The 17,673-nt window shown below is 64.3% G+C and overlaps 1 protein-coding gene across 6 annotated transcripts in view; it reads left to right on the top strand.

The window, feature by feature from the left end:
* The window catches only part of LSP1 (lymphocyte specific protein 1), a 44,771-nt gene that overhangs the window by 23,837 nt on the left and 3,261 nt on the right, over window positions 1-17,673 (top strand). For 4 of the 6 annotated variants that reach the window (XM_045893001.3, XM_045892998.3, XM_045893002.3 and 1 more), the window contains 9 exons: window positions 8,597-8,734; window positions 11,253-11,420; window positions 13,190-13,385; window positions 13,719-13,811; window positions 14,082-14,125; window positions 14,297-14,378; window positions 15,609-15,743; window positions 16,086-16,163; window positions 16,305-16,407. In XM_045893001.3, coding sequence (XP_045748957.1) covers window positions 8,597-8,734; window positions 11,253-11,420; window positions 13,190-13,385; window positions 13,719-13,811; window positions 14,082-14,125; window positions 14,297-14,378; window positions 15,609-15,743; window positions 16,086-16,163; window positions 16,305-16,394 — 1,024 coding nt within the window. In that variant the 3' untranslated portion in view covers window positions 16,395-16,407. The remainder of the gene's footprint in view (window positions 1-8,596; window positions 8,735-11,252; window positions 11,421-13,189; window positions 13,386-13,718; window positions 13,812-14,081; window positions 14,126-14,296; window positions 14,379-15,608; window positions 15,744-16,085; window positions 16,164-16,304; window positions 16,408-17,673) is intronic. The other 2 variants (XM_064576012.1, XM_054511777.2) reach the window with 2 other exon arrangements.

Consider the following 17,673-nt stretch of genomic DNA (forward strand, 5'->3'; position numbering starts at 1 on the left):
GAGGGGTCACTTAGCTCCCAGCTCCTGGCAGGGTCCTCAGGGACAGAGACCGGGGCGGGTCCCTCCTGACCTCAGCCGGCAGACCATCCCAAGGCTGGCCCCGCGTACCCATTTGTGTGCATAAGGAAGCTGAGGCTTGGGGAGGTTCGAGGCCCGGCGGGCAGGCAGCGGGGGTCTGCAGAATTAGAGGACGCACGGCCAGGGGGTGGCCCGGCCCTGACTCCTTCTATCCTGCCAAGCCCCTCTGCCCCCGGATGCTCCGCACAGAGGGGCCGGGGATCAAGGAGCAGCCCAGAGGAGGGGCCGGGCCGGGCCGGGGGTAGGCAGGGTACCCAGGGCTCCGGCGGCAGAAACAGTGTGGCGGGCGTCAGGCAGAGGGTCAGGCTGCTCCGTGCACCTGGGGCCAGGTTTGGAGACCCCATGATCGGCCCGAGGAGGAGAGCCGTGTGCGGGACCCTGGGCTGTCAGGAAAACCCGCGCCCCCCTCCACCGGGGCAGGACGAAAGGGGAGAGCCACGGCAGAGGCTGCGGCCAGTGGCAGCCACCCGTCGCGTGTCACGGGATGTGCCAAAGCCTGGCCTCGTGAGCGCGTCGAGAGCCGTGCCAGGCAGCCCCAGCCCGTCTCGGGAGGGACGGGCTCCCCTGGAGGGCCGCCCAGCGCCAAGAGGAGCCTGGGCCGGGCCTGGAGGTGAGGCCCCATGGTCAGCCCCTCATGCGGTCCCGGAGGTGGGCCCGAGGGCTGCGCAGGCGTGGCGGGGGGCGGGGTGCCCGGGCAGTCTCCTGGGCGGCCACGACACTTGGCCCAGACCCCTGCGGCGCTGTGGTCAGGGACTCAGAGAAGGGATTGCGCAGCGAGCACGGTGTGCAGGGCAGAGGCGGGAACGGCAAGTGCAGGGCCGGGGCCGGTCACAGCCACACCAGCGCCCCACAGGCAGGCCGAACCTGGAGAGGGCGGGCCTTGACCTCTGACCCCAGGCCCAGAGGGGCGAGGGCAAGGAGGCTGACCTGGGAGCACATCACAGGAGGTAGGACCCCCCGGCAACAGGGAGGTGATGGGCCAGCCAGCAGGACGTCGGGTTTTGCTCTGGACCCCACTCTGGGGCAGAAGTGGACGGTCCCCGACCCAGCCTGTGTGCACCAGGGGGAAGCCTGGGAAAGAGGGGCTTGGGTGGCCCAAAGCTCTTCATGGGCCCACGGGTTGGGGCTCTGTGGAGCCAGGCTGTAGAGGGGACCCCTGAACGGGCAAGGCCCCACTAGGAGGGTTTTGGGGGCAGAGACTCCCTCTCCCTCAGGCCCTGCCGGCGAGTGGGCACCCAGGCAGCAGGGACTCCCCGCACGGCACCCTTCCCATTGGGCCGTTTGAGCAGACGAGGAGGGTCCCGCCTGCCCGGGGAAGTGGAAGGCAGTTGGAGGGGACATGAGGTGGGGGGAAGTCCTGCTTCCTCTTGGCTGGTGCTATTGGCAGACCTGGGCCCCCAAAAGGATGCTGAAGCACCACGGGGCAGGCCTGGCCCACACCCCACACCACAGCCCTCCTGGCCCTGCTGGGCAGGTCTCATCTGAGAAGCCTCCCCGGAGGAGGGGACATCTGCCTGCCGAGCTGGCTTCCCCAATACCACGGAAAGGCTGGCTCCCCGAAAGGCACAGGCTGGGGGCACAAGCTGGCCCTGAGGTGTGGGGAGGGAGCGAGGCCCCGAGGGGTCGGCGGCATGATGGGCCAGCCTCGGCTGGGGTTGCCCTGACCGGCGTTTGGAGGCTGGTCCCCCCAGAGCCTTCATGGGTCTGGGAAGCCAGGACGCTGCAGGCCTGGGGGGACAGTAGTGGCAGGAAACTGGGGGCCAGGGGCTGCACGGGGGCTATCAAGGGAGGAACCCATCTGGCCCACGTAGACGGCGGGCGGGCCGAGCCAGCGACCAGCAGAGCAGCTCAGCGTGGGGCGTGGGGCAGGATGGGGGGGAAGGGAGCCCATGGGCACAGATGCCCCCCACATAACTCTGTCCCCGAGGGGCGCCTGTGTGGGAGGTGCTGGGACCGTGGGTCCCCCTGAAGGGATGATGGGGCAGAGAGGAGGGGTGGGGACACCTGCAGGCTGATTAGCTGCCCCATCTTCTCTGACGGGCGTCCGCCCACCACGTCCACTTTCGCTGTCCTTCCAGGCTGGGCACAGGCACAAACGCCCCTCCCCTGAGGGGACTTCCTGCGGGCTCCCCACCGCCCCCGGATCCAAATAGGGGCCCTTTTCCGGGGTCCCTGAGCCTCGCCTCGAGGTCAGCCCTGGCTTTCCGGGCAGCCCCTAAGGTCCCTAGAGGCAGGGACCTCACTGTGGGCCCCTAGCACCCGGCTGGATAGAGAGCCGGCTCAGGGAGGGGGAGGAGCCTGAGGCTGAGGCAGACAGGCCAGCCCAGGCCCGCAAGAAGAGGGCTGGACCACAAGCCTGGCTGCCTGGGAGGTCATGGAGCAGGCAGCAGATATGGGGGTGTCAGCGGGGTGGGTGGGAGCCCAGCCCAGCGCGGGAGCCTGGGACGGTGGCACACTGTGGTCTCCTGCCTCCCCTTTCCAGGGGGAGACCTCCCAACCCTACTCTTCAGCAGCGCACTGGGGTGACAGTCCCCCTTGAATGGGGTGAGAACGAGGTGGCATTTCGAGCCAGTGGTGGGGCCATCTCCGGCTGAGCAGGGCCTGGCGTCTGTGCCCCGGAGGCGTCCCTGTGGCCTGAAGCCCGAGGCAGGGGCCACCCTTCCCAGTCTGGCTCTGGGGCCAGCCAGGAAAGAAGGGCAGAAGGGGGATTCCTTGGCTTTGGGGGCTGTGTGGGGCAGTTAGGGGGCTTCCCCAACAAGAGGCCCCAAAGGGCTGCCCCACTGTGGGAGGACGAGGGGGTGCTGAACAAAGAGGCCGGCGAGGGCCCTACGGAAATGACACTGTGATTAAGGAGGCGCCGGCCTCGGCCGTGAGAGGGGCTGCCCCGGCAGAAGGTAGTCCTGGCTGGGGGCTCGGGGCTCACGTGGGTGGAAAGATGCCAATAGGCAGGCCGCTTGGCCTTTCCCACCGAGGCCGGGCTCAGAGAGCCCAGAGCCCCTGCCCAGGCCACATGGCCCTGTTCCCCTGCCAGGGGCTGAGCGGATCTGGAGTCGTGCGTGGGGCCACCTTTGGATGGCCTGGCCTGGGGCACGCGGCTCACAGGGCGCACGGTCCAGCCAGCCGTGGGGCTCCCGGAGGCTGCGACTGTGCCCCATCTCCCCCAGCACCAGCCCAGCAGTGCTGGCCCCTCGGGGCCTCACTCCCTCCCCACACCTCAGGGCCAGCTTGTGCCCCCAGCCTGTGCCTTTCGGGGAGCCAGCCTTTCCGTGGTATTGGGGAAGCCAGCTCGGCAGGCAGATGTCCCCTCCTCCGGGGAGGCTTCTCAGATGAGACCTGCCCAGCAGGGCCAGGAGGGCTGTGGTGTGGGGGTGTGGGCCAGGCCTGCCCCGTGGTGCTTCAGCATCCTTTTGGGGGCCCAGGTCTGCCAATAGCACCAGCCAAGAGGAAGCAGGACCTAGGGTGGCCTGGGGAGAGGTCTTGGTTTGCACCCTGCTGAGCAAGGTCTGCGCCCCTTTTTACAGCTGGGGAGCTGAGGCCGGGCCCGGGGTCTCACCCTGGGAAGGGGATCAGAGAGACCAAAGCCACAGCCCTGCCCTGGCCCCAGCGCCTCCTCCTGGGGTGACCTCCTGTGGTTCCCTCCATTCAGCCCCCCATCCTCCTCACCCCAGGGAGGGCAACATGTCCCCCCGCCTCGTGTCCCCTCCAACTGCCTTCCATTGAGCTTCTCCCTGCTCAGAACTTTCCAGAGCCCCCAGGGTCCCCAGCTGCTCTGCCCTGGGTCTTCCAGAGACCTAACACCACCCCCAGGCCGCCGGGTCCTGCCCCTTCTGGGAGTGACCACAAAGGGGAGGGTTAGGAAGGGCTGCACTCCTGCATAGCAGGGGCGGAGCTGAGCACTCAGCGGGGACACTTAGGCCCCGGGGCTGGGGTGAAGGCCCAGCTGTCCCCGACCCTGCAGCTCTAACCCCTATGAGGCGCCCAGCATGGAGGAGGAGGGAGGGAGACAGGAAGGGGGCCTAGGGGCTTGGCACTCCAGGCGTTTCCCTGCGCCCCCCGCCACTCTCTGCTCCCTGGTAACCCCAGAACCCTGGTGCTCCCCCGCTGCCCCTCAGCTCCCTCAGGGGTGACTCATCCCCAGGGCTCTCCCCGGGTTGGCCTGGGTCCCTCCTGACCACGTCTCCGGGAGTCCCCATGCACCCCACACTCTGCTCACCCAAGCTCACCTTGTGGTCTCCCCCCAACCCGCCCCCCTTCCCTCCTGGGATGCAGGGAGTTCTGGAGGTTGCTGTCCCTTGGCCCACACCACCTTCCTGGCTGGTAGCCCCCTTCCCAGTCCTCTTGTGCCCCATGGGGGGCTCGTAGACCCTCCTGTCCATCTCCCCACAGCTGCCCCTCCCTGGCCACGGCCGCACTGAGCCTCTGGCCACTGGCCTTCTTGGCTGTCTTCTTGCTGTACCCTCTCTCTGGCCCAGGAACCCTGGCTCATCTTTCAGACCCAAGTTCAAGGTCGCTGGAGCCCTGGGCTCCCCGGGCCAGTAGGGTTGGGCTTGCCCAGGGGGCTGTCTACCTGGCCCACTGACTGGCTGGGCCTTCGAGGAAAGGGGTCGTCTCTCCCCATGCGCTCCAGGGCCCAGGCACAGCCAGAAAGGTGCTGCTGGAGGAGGGGCGGCCGGGAGGGCAGGCAGCCGGGGCGTGGGGGAGCCAGGTTCCCGGCAGCTGCAGCTCCCTGCCCACACCCCTGGCCTGGGGCAGCAGTGTGCGCCTCCCGCCGCCCCACCCACCCCCCGCCTGCTGCTCTGGGGCTGCCTTCGCGCTCTGGGCTCCCCCCAGCTGCCTCTCGGCAAGGATGGGCGACAGCACCCTGGCCGTGCCACACCCGCGGAACCCTCCCCACACGGCCTGGGGCAGGACCCTGCCTTGCATAAACAGCGGGGGGCACCCTCCGAGTTGCCCAGACACTGCCGCTCTCCCCTGAACTCCCTGCCAGGGCCGCTGACCTCTGCCCTCGGGGGCTTGCTCTCTGGTAGTTGGGGACCCCCAGAAGCCAACGCTAAGAAGGCCTCTCCGTGGGCTCATCCCCCCCACCCCGTGCCTTCACTCGTGAGCTCTATGGTCACTTGAGGGACCAGTCGCTCAGCAAGTGCCCACTGGTGGACAGTGTTGGAGACCCTGGGGAGGCAGGGCATGGAGGGGACGGAGACCGTGCTGGTCCTCAGGGAGACCTGTGCTCTCTGCTCCCGGCAGGGAGGCCAGTCCCACTCCCCAGCCTCTCGGGCACCTCCCACGCGCTGTGTCCGGGACCCCTGTAGCCAAGAGCATCCCCTGCAAGCCTAAAGGAAGAATTCTCCTCTGGCAGGCCTGGCCCTGCCTGGGCCCCAAGCCCAGCCCCCAAGCTCTCCCCATGACTCTGAGCTGACCTTTGGGCACAAGAGACAGGTGGGGTGGCCCACAAGCCGCCTGCAGGGGGCAGAGTCAAGCTGGGACCAACCCACACAGGCTGGGGCGGGGGGCGGGGGGCAGCTGGAGGGGCCAGCCGGCTCAGGACCCTATCCTCTAATCCTCTATCCTCGGACCCTAGTGGTTGGGGGGGCCACAAGGGGGGTGCTGCAGAGGGAGGAGAGAGGGGGGCTGGTGCCTCGAGTCAGGGCCGGTAAGCAGTGGACATGACCAGCAGGGGCAGTCCCTGGACTGGGGGACCCCCACCCAGAATGGGGAGCTGTGATCCTTCCTGGGGCCTGCTGGGGTCTGCCCACACTGTGCACCCGGCTGGAGCGAGGCCCCACGGCGGAGCCTGATGCTGGGGTGCAGAGCCCCACTCCGCGGCCCCTGGGGCTGAACCCTTGGCTGCGCAGAGCGAGAACAGACACAGGAAACAGCCTAATTGCATTTGCTAAGGAACACCAAATCCCTTACAGCTGCACTAGGGCTGAGCCAGGGGCCACGGGGCGGGGGTGGGGGGGTGGGGGGGGGTGGGAGGGTGGGGGGCGGCCATCGCCCGTGTCCTGACAGTTCCATGGAGCCTGCCAAGGGGTCTGGGCTGCTGGCCGGGGAAGGGGGGCGCCTTTCCCAGGCCAGAGGCCCCCACCCCACCCCAGGAGAGCCGCCCCCTCTCAGTTCCCAGAACGGAGCCCAGCTGTGGAACAGTGAGGGGTGAGGTCACGGGAGGGGCCAAGAGGGGCTGCATTACTCACATCCTGGGGCTAGCGGGAGGGAGGAGGCGAGGGGGGGAGGGCTCCTTGTCCTTAGGCCGCTGGGTCTCCCAGCATGGGGTTTGGGGGACAGCAGGAGACCCCTACCCTGCAGCCCTGCTCTGCTCCCTGCAAGCTCCTGCTGGTGGGGCCTCGGGGCCACATGCAGATGGCAGGTCATGAAGGATGACCCTCGGAGGGGTCGGCTCCTCGGGGATGCTGCTCTCAGAAAACATGCCTCGGTCTCCCTCCTGGGCCACTGTCGAGGCCATGGGGAGGGTGCCGGGGTGGGGGCACTGGACCTGCCATTTCGCCCCTCCCCTTGTTCCCACTTCTGAGTCTGCGTGTACAGATGGACACCCGTGTGTGGGCACGTGTGTGCATGCCGGGGGGCGTTTGGGACGGTGGATAGAGCCCATGGAGGAAGTGCGTGGGTGTGCAAGAGAGGTCCGGCCACGCATTGTGTGTCCGTGTGTGGGGCCCTGCCGAGTGTGGGCCCGCACGGGGCTCTTGTGGCCCGGACCTATCGCTGTACGGGCAGACCCCAAAGGCTTAGCCCAAGTCTGTGTCTGGGGTTACCAGACACACTGTGGGTTCTGCGCTCAGACCTCGGCAGAAGGGCCTGGGAAGTAGGAGCAATGTTGGAGAGAGGCCCCCACGGGGGTTCCCAAGAGCAGGCCCGAGGGGGACCTGAGGCTCAGCTCAGGCCTCGGACGCAAGCACACCTTCCCCGGCCACCCACACCCCGCCTGGGCCTACGCACTCACACCCACGCACCACCCATTGGCCAAAACACTGCCAACACAAACTCGCCGATAGGCATGTGCAGCTGGGACATGGGAGCAAGTGGAACAAGGTGGCCAGTCCCGTCAGGAATGGCCAGGAATCCCTCCTGGGGTGCCCCCAGGGGCCGCCCCACAAGAAGGCTGGTGGGTCCACACTCCACCCCACAGCCAGGGACACAGCATCGAGCTCCCACTGCACCCACCTGCTCCCACCCTCCATTAAGAGGGTCTGCAGGGGTGAATGGCGGGAAAGGACCTCAGACCCCAGGTCCCCACAGCCCGAGAGCACCCTAGGCTCTACCTCCCCAGAAAACACAGCCCTGCAGCTTCCGAGCCGAGGGCCTGGGGCAGGATGGGAGCCGGGTGTGGGGCAGGAGGGGCTCCCTGGGGCCCTGGGGGTGGGAGCCAAAGGCCCTGCTGAGGAGTGAGGGTGGGCGGACTGGGGGTGCTGAGGTCTGAGCACAGCTGAGGTCCCAGGGGGCCACAGCGGCGGGGAGGGGGCCCCGAGCGGGGGCTGCGGAGGGGCCTGGCTTTTGTCTGGGAGGCTCTGGGAGGACTGAGGAGAGATTAGATCATGGCTGGCAGGGCTGCTGAGACCATGGAGCCGGCCATCCTGGCCAAGGGATGGAGGCCCAGAAGGAGCGGGCTGTGGGGTCAGGCAGCGGACACCAGCAGGAAGGGACTGAGACCCCAGCTTGGGGCAGTGGGAACCCCTGCAGAAGCAGAGACCAGGGCTCCCCTCCCGGGGTCCAGGGGAGCTGGGGGAGGCAGGGCCATGTCAGTGACCAAGGCCTGGGGGCCCCCCGGACACCAATAGTCTGAGATCTGCTGGGCCAGGGCCAGGGGGACCAGGCTGTGGACCCCTGGTTCCAGGCCCACCTTGCATAGCCCCGACTGAGGGACCCCGAGAAGCTGTGGGGTCAGCATGCACTGACAGAGGAAGCTCTCCGATGCTGGCTCTGCAGTGGGCCTCAGTTTCCTCATCTGTGAAACAGCCCAGAGAGGGGTCAGGTTCCGGCTGGACACAGCCTCTTCTGTGGACCTTGGGCCCTTCCGGGGGCCACCTCCTTTCAACATGCCAGACCCTTGGGGAGCAGGAGGGAGCACCCCAGCTGGGCCCGTCGGCTAAGAAGGTGGCTGCCTAGCCAGGTCTGCCCCTGGCGGGACCCCAGCCCAGCCCGGCAGTGCCTGATTGGCCGAGGCTGATCCACCTGATGCAGGTAGGACGCGTGGCACCTCCAGCAGCCTCTTCCCACGCCCTCTGCGGCCCAGCTCTGCTTAGGCCAAGGGAACCTGACTGGTGGAGGGGACACAGGGGTCTTACTCAGTACTGGGGTTGCTCCAGCCTGCCTATCACCGGAGCCCCTCCATCCCCAGGCCTACAGAGCCCTGGGAGCTCCCCCCCAGGCCCCGAGGGCACCTCTGTGACCGGCTCCCACGACCTCTGCTCTATAGACGAGGGAACTGAGGCCTGAACAGGAGGCCTGCTCGGACCGGAGTGGCCCGGCGTGGGCTGTGGTGTGACCGTCTCTCGGTGTCCCCCAGGCTCACCACTCAGTGGAGCGTGGAAGATGAGGAGGAGGCAGCCCGGGAGCGGCGCCGCCGGGAGAGGGACCGGCAGCTGCGGGCCCAGGACGAGGATGGAGGCAGCCAGTCTCCCGAGCTGCCCGAGCAGGAGACCCTGTAAGCTGCCCCCTCCCACCAGCTTGCCCAGCCCCGTCACCCCTGGGCAGAGAGGGGGGTGCTGGTGGTCGGGCCCTGGGCTAGAGGTCCCAGAGCAGCTGAGACCACGGAGGAGCTCAGCCCAAGAGCAGGAGTGGGGAGAGTTCTCAGGGTGAGGGTCCCCGAAGCCCCCGATGCCAACAGAGCTTACTGGCCGGCTGGCCGGATGGACTCCCGTGCGGCCACCCCTCCCAGCCAGCCTCCCAGAGCGCTGACTCAGGCTCTGGCCGCCCTGCACAGTCCTGGCCCCTGCTTGGACCGACACTGACCCCAGCTGCGTGGCCCTGGCCCCGGAGCCCCCCGCCCAAGCTCCCCGCTGCCGGTGACTCATGGAGGCCACGTCCAACTTGGCGGGCCGCAGGCCGGCTCGTTTCCTCCCTGGGCCCAGGAGGCCTCCGCGGCCGGGCTGGGCTGTTTTTACAATAATGCCCCCCTTCCTCCTGCCGCTGTTTTGTTCCATTTTCTCCGAGTCAGCAGCTCCGGGCGGGGTGGGGTGCCGCAGCGGTCATGGCCCCTCAGGCCGGGTCCTCGGTCTAGATTGCAGGGGCTGGGGGCAGAGGAGGAGCCCACCGGCACCAGATCCCAGGCCTGCCGTGGGGGGACAGGGTACAGGGGCTTTCTGGGGAAGGAGCATGTCACCAGAGCCCTGGGGGCTCAGCTGAGGGGGCAGAGAGGGGCATAACCCCACAGACGGGGACCCCAGGTGACAGAGGAGGCACGGCCCAGCAATCAGGGGGCCCTAGACTGAGGGGGGAGTACAGCCCCACTCTCAGGGACCCTAGACTGATGGAGGGGGGCACAGCCCAGCTCTTGTGGAGCCTTAGACTGATGAGGGAGGCATAGCTCAGCTCTTCAGAGGCCCTAGACTGAAGGGGGAGACATCGTCCAGCTCTCAGGAGGCCCTAGACTGATGGAGGAGGCACAGCCTAGCTCTCAAGAGACCCTAGACTGATGGAGGAGGTATAGCCCAGTTCTCAGAAGGCCCTAGACTAATGGGGGAGGACAGCCCAGCTCTTGGGGAGCCCTGAACAGATGGGGAAGCATAGCCCAGGTCTCAGGGAAACCTGGACTGATGGGGGAGACATAGCCCAGCTCGAAAGAAACCCTAGATGGATGGGGGAGGCATAGCCTTGTTCTCAGAAGGCCCTAGACTGATGGGGGAGCACAGCCCAGCTCTCGGAGAACCCTAGACTGATGGGGAAGGCATAGCCCAGTCCTCAAGAGACCCTAGACTGATGGGAGAGGCATAACCCTGTTCTCAGAAGGCCCTAGACTGATGAGAGAGCACAGCCCAGCTCTTGGGGAGCCCTGAACTGATGGAAGAAGCATAGTCCAGCTCTCAGGGAACCCTAGACTGATGGGGGAGGCACAACCCAGCTCTTGGGGGACCCTACACTGATGGGGGAAGAATAGCCCAGCTCTCAGGGAAACCTAGACTGATGGGGGAGGCATAGCCTTGTTCTCAGAAGGCCCTAGACTGATGGGGGAGCACAGCCCAGCTCTCGGAGAACCCTAGACTGATGGGGAAGGCATAGCCCAGTTCTCAAGAGACCCTAGACTGATGAGGGAGGCATAAACCAGTTCTCAGAAGGCCCTAGACTGATGAGAGAGCACAGCCCAGCTCTTGGGGAGCCCTGAACTGATGGAAGAAGCATAGTCCAGCTCTTGGGGAGTGCTGAACTGATGGAAGAAGCATAGTCCAGCTCTCAGGGAACCCTAGACTGATGGGGCAGGCACAACCCAACTCTCAAGAGACCCTAGACTGATGGGGGAGGCATAGCCCAGTTCTCAGAAGGCCCTAGACTGATGGAGGAAGCATAGCCCAGCTCTGAAGGGACCCTAGACTGATGGTAGAAGCACAACCCAGATCTTGGGGAGCCCTGAACTGATGGAGGTAGCATAGTCCAGCTCTCAGGGGACCTTAGACTGATGGGGGAGGCATAGTCCAGCTCTCAAGGGATCCTAGACTGATGGAGGAGGCATAGCCTAACTCTCAAGAGGCCCTAGACTTACGGGGGAGGCATAGCTCAGTTCTCAGAAGGCCCTAGACTGATGGAGGAAGCATAGCCCAGCTCTGAAAGGACCCTAGACTGATGGTAGAAGCACAACCCAGCTCTGGGGGAGCCCTGAACTGATGGAGGAAGCATAGCCCAGCTCTCAGGGGACCCTAGATTGATGGGGGAGGCACAGCCCAGCTCTTTGGGAACCTTAGACTCATGAGGGAGATAGAGCCCTGTTCTTGGGGGGCCCTGGCTTAATAGGGTGAGACAACCTTGGCCTCAGGCAGCTCCAGACTATGTGGGAGACACAGTCCCGCCCAATGGGGAGGCTCAGCCCAGCCATGGGGTGCTGCCTCTGGCAGACAGGGTCTCCCACCCCTGGAGCCCAGGGTCTGAGGAAGGGAGGAAGGGTGTGGGTAGTGTGTGAATGGCCTCTCATGGCCTGGCCCAGCTCTGAGCACCCTGTGCGGCTCTTCCAGCCTCAGCCTGAAGCCCTCAGAGGCTCCAGAACTGGACGAGGATGAGGGTTTCAGCGACTGGTCCCAGAAGCCAGAGCAGCGACGGCAGCCCTGGGGGGCCGGGGAGACCTCCAACTGCGGGGAGCCCCCTTGGGGCGAGAGTCTGGAGGGGCAGCAGGAGGAGCACAGGCAAGTGGGGGTCAGCGTCTGGAGGCAGGGCTGCCAGGCAGGGGCTCTCTCCAAGCCCCCAACCTGTGCCTGAGACCCGCCACCAGCCCCGCGATATGCCCCGGAGCTGGGAGCAGGGGGGAGGGAGGAAGAGAGCTAGACAGCGGGGCGGCGGGCCGAGGGGCTGCGGGGAGGGCTGGGGAGGAAATCTCATTCCTGGGCTCCCCAGGGCCCCTGGGCCCCGTCCAGACCAGCTGCGGCCCGGGCCGGGCTGTTGCCACGTCAGCACACATCTGCAGCCCACTTACGTAATGGAGGCTCTGCGCCCCTGCCGCCCGCCCGCCCTTCCTCCCTCGGGGCTGGCTGATCTCCATTCCCACGGAGGGGAGCAGGTATTTCCAGATGTGCGGGCCTGTGAGCCGGCCTGGAGGGACAAGCTTTCCAGATGTGCAGACGTGTTTGCTGGTCTGAACCGGGCAGGCGGGGGTGGGGGCCGAAGCGCCCCTGGGGCCCAGGGACGGGATGGGGGCTTGCGCCCAGAGCCTCACCCCCACCCCGATTCAGGGGTCTGAGTGCCCCCCACGCCCTGCAGGCATGCTCAAGGCCCCCGACTGTGGACAGGGTCCAAGCTCTGCTCAGGAGCTTCAGGCTTGGGGGGCAGGGTCCCCCGGTTACCTTGAATGTCACCAGACCCGTGTCTCTCCCCTCTCTGGGCCGCCTCCCGGCCCTTCGAGGCCCCTCAGGAGCCTCGAGCTCTAGCTAAGATCCCCCAATTGTCCCGCCACCCTTTCTCCACCCTGCAAGCAAGCTCCCACACCCGCCTGGCCGGCCCCTGCCCACCAGTGCCCCTTCCGGGCCTCAGTTTCCCCCATCTGCCCTTGGGAGTCAGTGCACACTCTGCATGTCTAAAATGGGTCTGGGGTCAGCAAGGCTGGCCTGTGCGCTGGCGTCCAGTGGCTTAGCCCTGCCGGCTCCCTCCTCTCTCCTGCCGGCACAGGCCACCGCTGTCCCAACAGCAGGGGGCACTTTGGCTCTTCTGTCGAACCCTCCTGCTCTCTAGCAGCCCTCCTCCCCGCCCCACACCTGCCGAGTCCTGGTACCCGCCGCAGCTGAATGGGCCCTCTGTGTGCCTGCCGCTGCCTGGGACCGACCCACATTGGGTGGTGGGCCTGGGTCTTGAGCTGGCACCAACCCCAAGGGGCGTGAAATCATGGAAAATTCGAGAATTTCCCATCTTACCCAGGTTCAGTCCTGCTCAAACGCAGAGCCATGCTGGCTGCCAGGAGGCAGCGATCTTCGCTCTGACCTCTGCCCTCGCCTTGTCCTCCAGCTGACCAGCCCCCAAACCACCCACAGACCCTGCCCCACTCCTATGCAAAACCCTTCCTCCTCAGGCTCCTTGCCTCCCTCACAGAGCAGGGCAGGAGCAAGTGGGAGCCAAGGCCAGCAGGGAAGACACGGACAAGCACGACCTGGGCTGCGGTCTGTCCAGAGAGCCTGGAGACTGGGTCTAGCCTCAGAGTGCAGGTGGCCCCCGGTCAAGAGAGTGCATCCTGAGCAGCAGAACTCTGGCAGTGGGCACCATTCTCCAAGGGGCCCCAGGGACAGAGGGCTGGCTCTGAGGTCCTTGGACCCATCTCCCCAGTGAGGCTGGGGTCTCAGGATTCCTTGGCACTCAATTGGTCTGACTGCCCCCATCTTTCAGATGGAGAAACTGAGGTTTGGACACAGGAAGGGACTTGAGGCAAGCAACTGAACGATCTTCTGTGGGATTGCCTTCCTCTTCCCAGGTCCCACCAGCACACCTTCAGGAACCGGGATGGAGATGAGCAGAGCCCAGCCAGTGTTTGCCTGGAGGCGTTGCATCTGAGCCCCAGCTCAGAGCTCCAGGAGGGGCCTGGGACAGAGGAGATAGAGCCCAAGAGCCCAGAGGGGACCATGCAGGGCAGCCTGGGCCCAGCAGAAGCTGAGGAGGCAGATGAGCAGGTGGTGGTGGCTCCCCTTGGGGTGGGCACACTCGAACCGCTGGGCTGGGTCTGTGTCTGCTGACTGCATGTTCTGTGAGCCTTGCTGGGCTGGCTTAAAGGGGGACCCACCCCCACCCCCAGACTCTAGCACCCACATTCTCGGAGGGTGGAGGGGCTTGCTGACCCTGGGATCAAGTGAGAACTGCAGAGAATTCGAGAACCAGAGCATGTCAGGGCTGGAAAGGGCCTGAGGCCCAGGGAGGGGAAAATGTTTGCTCCAACAAGTCCTGGACGGGGCAGGAGGGGTGCAAAGGGGGTGCTCATCATATAACCTCCGATGTTCTGTTTCTAGCACCAGGAACGCCAGCAGCCCAGGACACCCAGCCCCCTGGTCTTGGAGGGCGCTACTGAACAGGGCTCGCCTCCCCTGAGCCCCAGCACCAAAGTAGGTCAAGCCCCACAGCCTGCTGCCTTTTCCTCTTTCCCAGAATCACGACCAAATGACAGCCCCAGAGAGGCAGCCACACGTCACCTCCAGGAATAGGGAGCACATCCTGCTCTTTCTCTGCTATTCCCCCAAGCCCAGCACTCAGCCCAACCCTGAGAAATGAATCGTGGAAGGCTGGATTGGTGGACGGGAGCCACTGGGGCAATGGGGGGGGGGGGGGGGTGTGGGCTCTGGCTGAAGGCTCACATCTCGGCTTGCTCTCCACAGCTCATCGACAGAACTGAGTCCCTGAACCGCTCCATCAAGAAGAGGTGTGCCTGCTCTTTTCCAGACTAGGACTCAGGGTTCCCCAAGAGAGGGTTGAAGAGAGGGGTCTGGGGGCCAGAGATCCAGGGGCCTGAGGGAGCTCTGGTAGGGGCTTGGGGTGGGGTGTACAAGCCAAGTGAGGGAGCATGGGGCGTGACCCTTCTCCTACCCTCCAGTAACAGTGTGAAGAAGTCCCAGCCAGCGCTGCCCATCTCCAAGATTGATGAGCGGCTGGAACAGTACACCCAGGCCGTCGAGGTATGCTTAAGCCTCTCCTCTTCTGCTGGGTCCCTCCTCCATTCATGCACCCATTTCCCATCCAACCAAGACTCTTCCATTCAACCAAGACTTCTCCATCCAACCAAGACCCCTCCACCCAACCAAGAGCCCTCCATCTAACCTACACCCTCCATCCAACCAATACCCTTCCACCTAACAAAGACCACTCCATCTAATCAATACCCCTCCATCCAACCAAGAGCCCTCCATCCAAACAAGACCCCTCCATCCAACCAAGACCCTTCCATCCAACCAAGACCCCTCCATCCAGCCAAGAGCCCTCCACCCAACCAAGAGCCCTCCAACCAACCTACACCCTTCCATCTAACCAAGACCACTCCATCTAATCAATACCCCTCCATCCAACCAAGACCCTTCCATCCAACTAAGACCCCTCCATCCAACCAATACCCTTCTATCCAACCAAGACCCCTCTATCCAAGCAATACCCTTCTATCTAACCAATGCTCCTCCATCCTACAAGTGTCCTTCCTTACAAACAACACTCCTCCATCCAACCACCACTCATTCAAACCTATACCCCTCCATTCAACCAACACCCTCTCATCTAACCTATATTCTTTTTTTGAAAAGATTTTATTGATTTATTTGGGAGAGAGAGAGAGAGCAAGAGAGAGCGAGCACATGAGTGGGGGGAAGGGCAGAGGGAGAAGGAGAAGCAGACCCCCCGCCAAGCAGGGAGCCCGATGCAGGACTCAATCTCAGGATTCTGAGACCATGACCTGAGCCGAAGGCAGACGCTTAACTCGCTGAGCCACCCAGGCGCCCTAACCTATATTCTTATATTCAACCATCACCCCTCCATCCAGCCACCACTTATTCCAACCTACGTTCCTCCATGCAACCAGCACCCCTCCATCCTAATGCCCCCTCTCCAACCAACACCCCTCCATTCTACCCATGCTCCTCCAGCCCTCTGCCATGAGCGGCATGACAGCACCATCTCTGTCTCTAACCCCACCATGTCACCTGTGCTTTTCGGATTAAGAGAATGAATGCTTCACAAGTACGCCGAATGGAGGAACATGCATTTTTTCAGAGTGCCCTACTGCAGACCTTCACTGGGAAAGCATTCCTGTGGAAATACAAAGATGTAGAGGAAATCGTCTGTGTTGGAGGGTCTCACACTGGCCTCTCTAACATGTCCCATGTGGCTGTTCACTAAAGTGGTCTCTTTCTCCTCTGCAGACTGCTGGCCGGACCTCCAAGCTAACCCGCCAGCCCTCCATTGAGCTGCCCAGCATGGCCGTGGCAAGCACCAAGAGCCGGTGGGAGACGGGAGAGGTGCAGGCTCAGTCCACTGCCAAGACCCCCTCCTGCAAGGTAGGACTCATCCCAGGGAGAGTCGGAGTTCCCTTGATAAGGCAAGTATGAGACTGTACGGGCTGAAATGTGGGTAGACAGAGCACTGGGACATTTGGGGGGCGGCATTCACCAGGCTGGCCCCCAGAGTGGAAGGTCATATGGGGCAGCTGGTTGGCCCAGGGCAGGTAGATGGTGCCACCTTCCCTTTCCTACCTCCTCCCCTGGGCTCTCACACAAGGAAGCAGGTGGGCAGGCCTAGGCCCCAGCCAGGAAAGGCCAGGCAGGAGAGAGAGGACCAGCACTTCGAATCCTCCATAGTCGAGGGTCTACACCCGTAACATGTCCTTCCTCTGCCCCCAGGATATTGTAGCTGGAGACATGAGCAAGAAAAGCCTCTGGGAGCAGAAAGGAGACTCCAAGACATCATCGACAATTAAGGTAGGTGTATATGTGGTTGATGCAGGGAGGGCAGGTCCAGCAGTTGAGAGCGAAGAGGGGCCGTCCTCAGTGCATCTGGGAGGGCTCCTCAGAGGCAGCATTGCCTGCTCTCACCTTTGCTCTTGGTCTCTTCCCCCGCAGAGCACCCCATCTGGAAAGAGGTACAAGTTCGTGGCCACCGGACATGGGAAGTATGAGAAGGTGCTCGTGGACGAGGGCTCGGTGCCCTAGGCGGCCCTTCCTGGTGAGTCCAAGGCAGTGGCCCGAGCATGAGGCGTTGTGCGGTGGGAACGTGGTGGCGTGGACAGGGCCTGCTTGTTACAGGCTGCCAGGGCGGCCTCGGAGCTGGCCGGAACCTAGGCTTGGCTCGGCCTCCCTGCCCTACAGACTCCCCTGAACAAGCCCCGTCTTACACTGCACGCGACTGCTTTTCTCCCATGGCTGGCTTCAGCTTTATACAGCTCTACTGTGCGGGGAAGCTCAAACCTCCTTCTGGGAGGCGGGTGAGCTCATCCTGGCCACTGCAGGACTGGCATCAGAGGAAGTGGACGGGAAGGGGTCCTGGGAACTTGGGTCTGTGTCTTTGAGGGGCCAGAGCCGTGGTCCCGCTCTCCCATCAGGGGTCCGCTCCAGTCTCCACCACCCTGCCGAGTGAAGAAACATGGTCCACTGCCACAGTCAGACACACTTTATTCGTGGCCTGGGTCCCGGGATCCGTTTCCAGCACCCATTACGCCTCGGGTGATGCAGCTGGCCGCCTACTGGCCTCTTCTTCCCCTCCTGTGTCCTGCTCCCAGGCACCGCTGTGTCCCTCTCCCATCGCTGCTGACCCCATCAGAGCCCTGGCCCACACCCTGAGTCAGACCCCAGCTGACTGCAGACTGGGGGCCCCAAAGCTGCGTGAGGCCTGGGGTCCCCTTCACTGCCTCAACCCCTCCATTGGGCTCCTCTCCTGCCCCAGGACTGAGGACAACCTCCTCACCTAGCCATTGAAGCTGGGTCCTGACTGATGGTGAGACCCTCCCCCTATCTCCTAGCAGCGAGCCCCCATCATGCTTTGCCCCCTAGGTGAGAGAAACTGAGGTGGGCAGCAAAAGGGACAGGGCATGGGGTCCGGCTCCCCAAAATGTCAGTCAAACCACTGATGCAGCTATGGGTGCTGACCGACAACTGAATCACCCTGACCGGTCCCACTCTGCACAGCAAACATAAATCTGTCCCGTCTTTCATGGTGGGCGGGGGCCGGGGGGGCACCGCAGAGCCTAGCCCCCGCATCCTCCCCACCCTGTCGAGCCTCAGAGTTCATGTCATGCTCAGAGGCCCTCCCTGCCCGCCTGCAGCCCCTCAGGAGCCCCGGGTGCACCCCTGCACCTCTTTGCCCCGGGTCCCAAGCCGAGGGCCGGCCTGTGCGAGGTGGACTCATCTACCCCCCTCCATAGCTGTGGTGTGTGCTTCCCTTCTCACGCAATCCTTTCCCCCGTCAACCCCCACATTCTACCCCAATGCAGGC

The sequence above is a fragment of the Mirounga angustirostris genome, unplaced genomic scaffold (assembly GCF_029215605.1).
Source record: "Mirounga angustirostris isolate CCGP_5_RB_7025 unplaced genomic scaffold, mMirAng1.0.hap1 SCAF_13, whole genome shotgun sequence".
Classification (NCBI taxonomy): Eukaryota; Metazoa; Chordata; class Mammalia; order Carnivora; family Phocidae; genus Mirounga; species Mirounga angustirostris.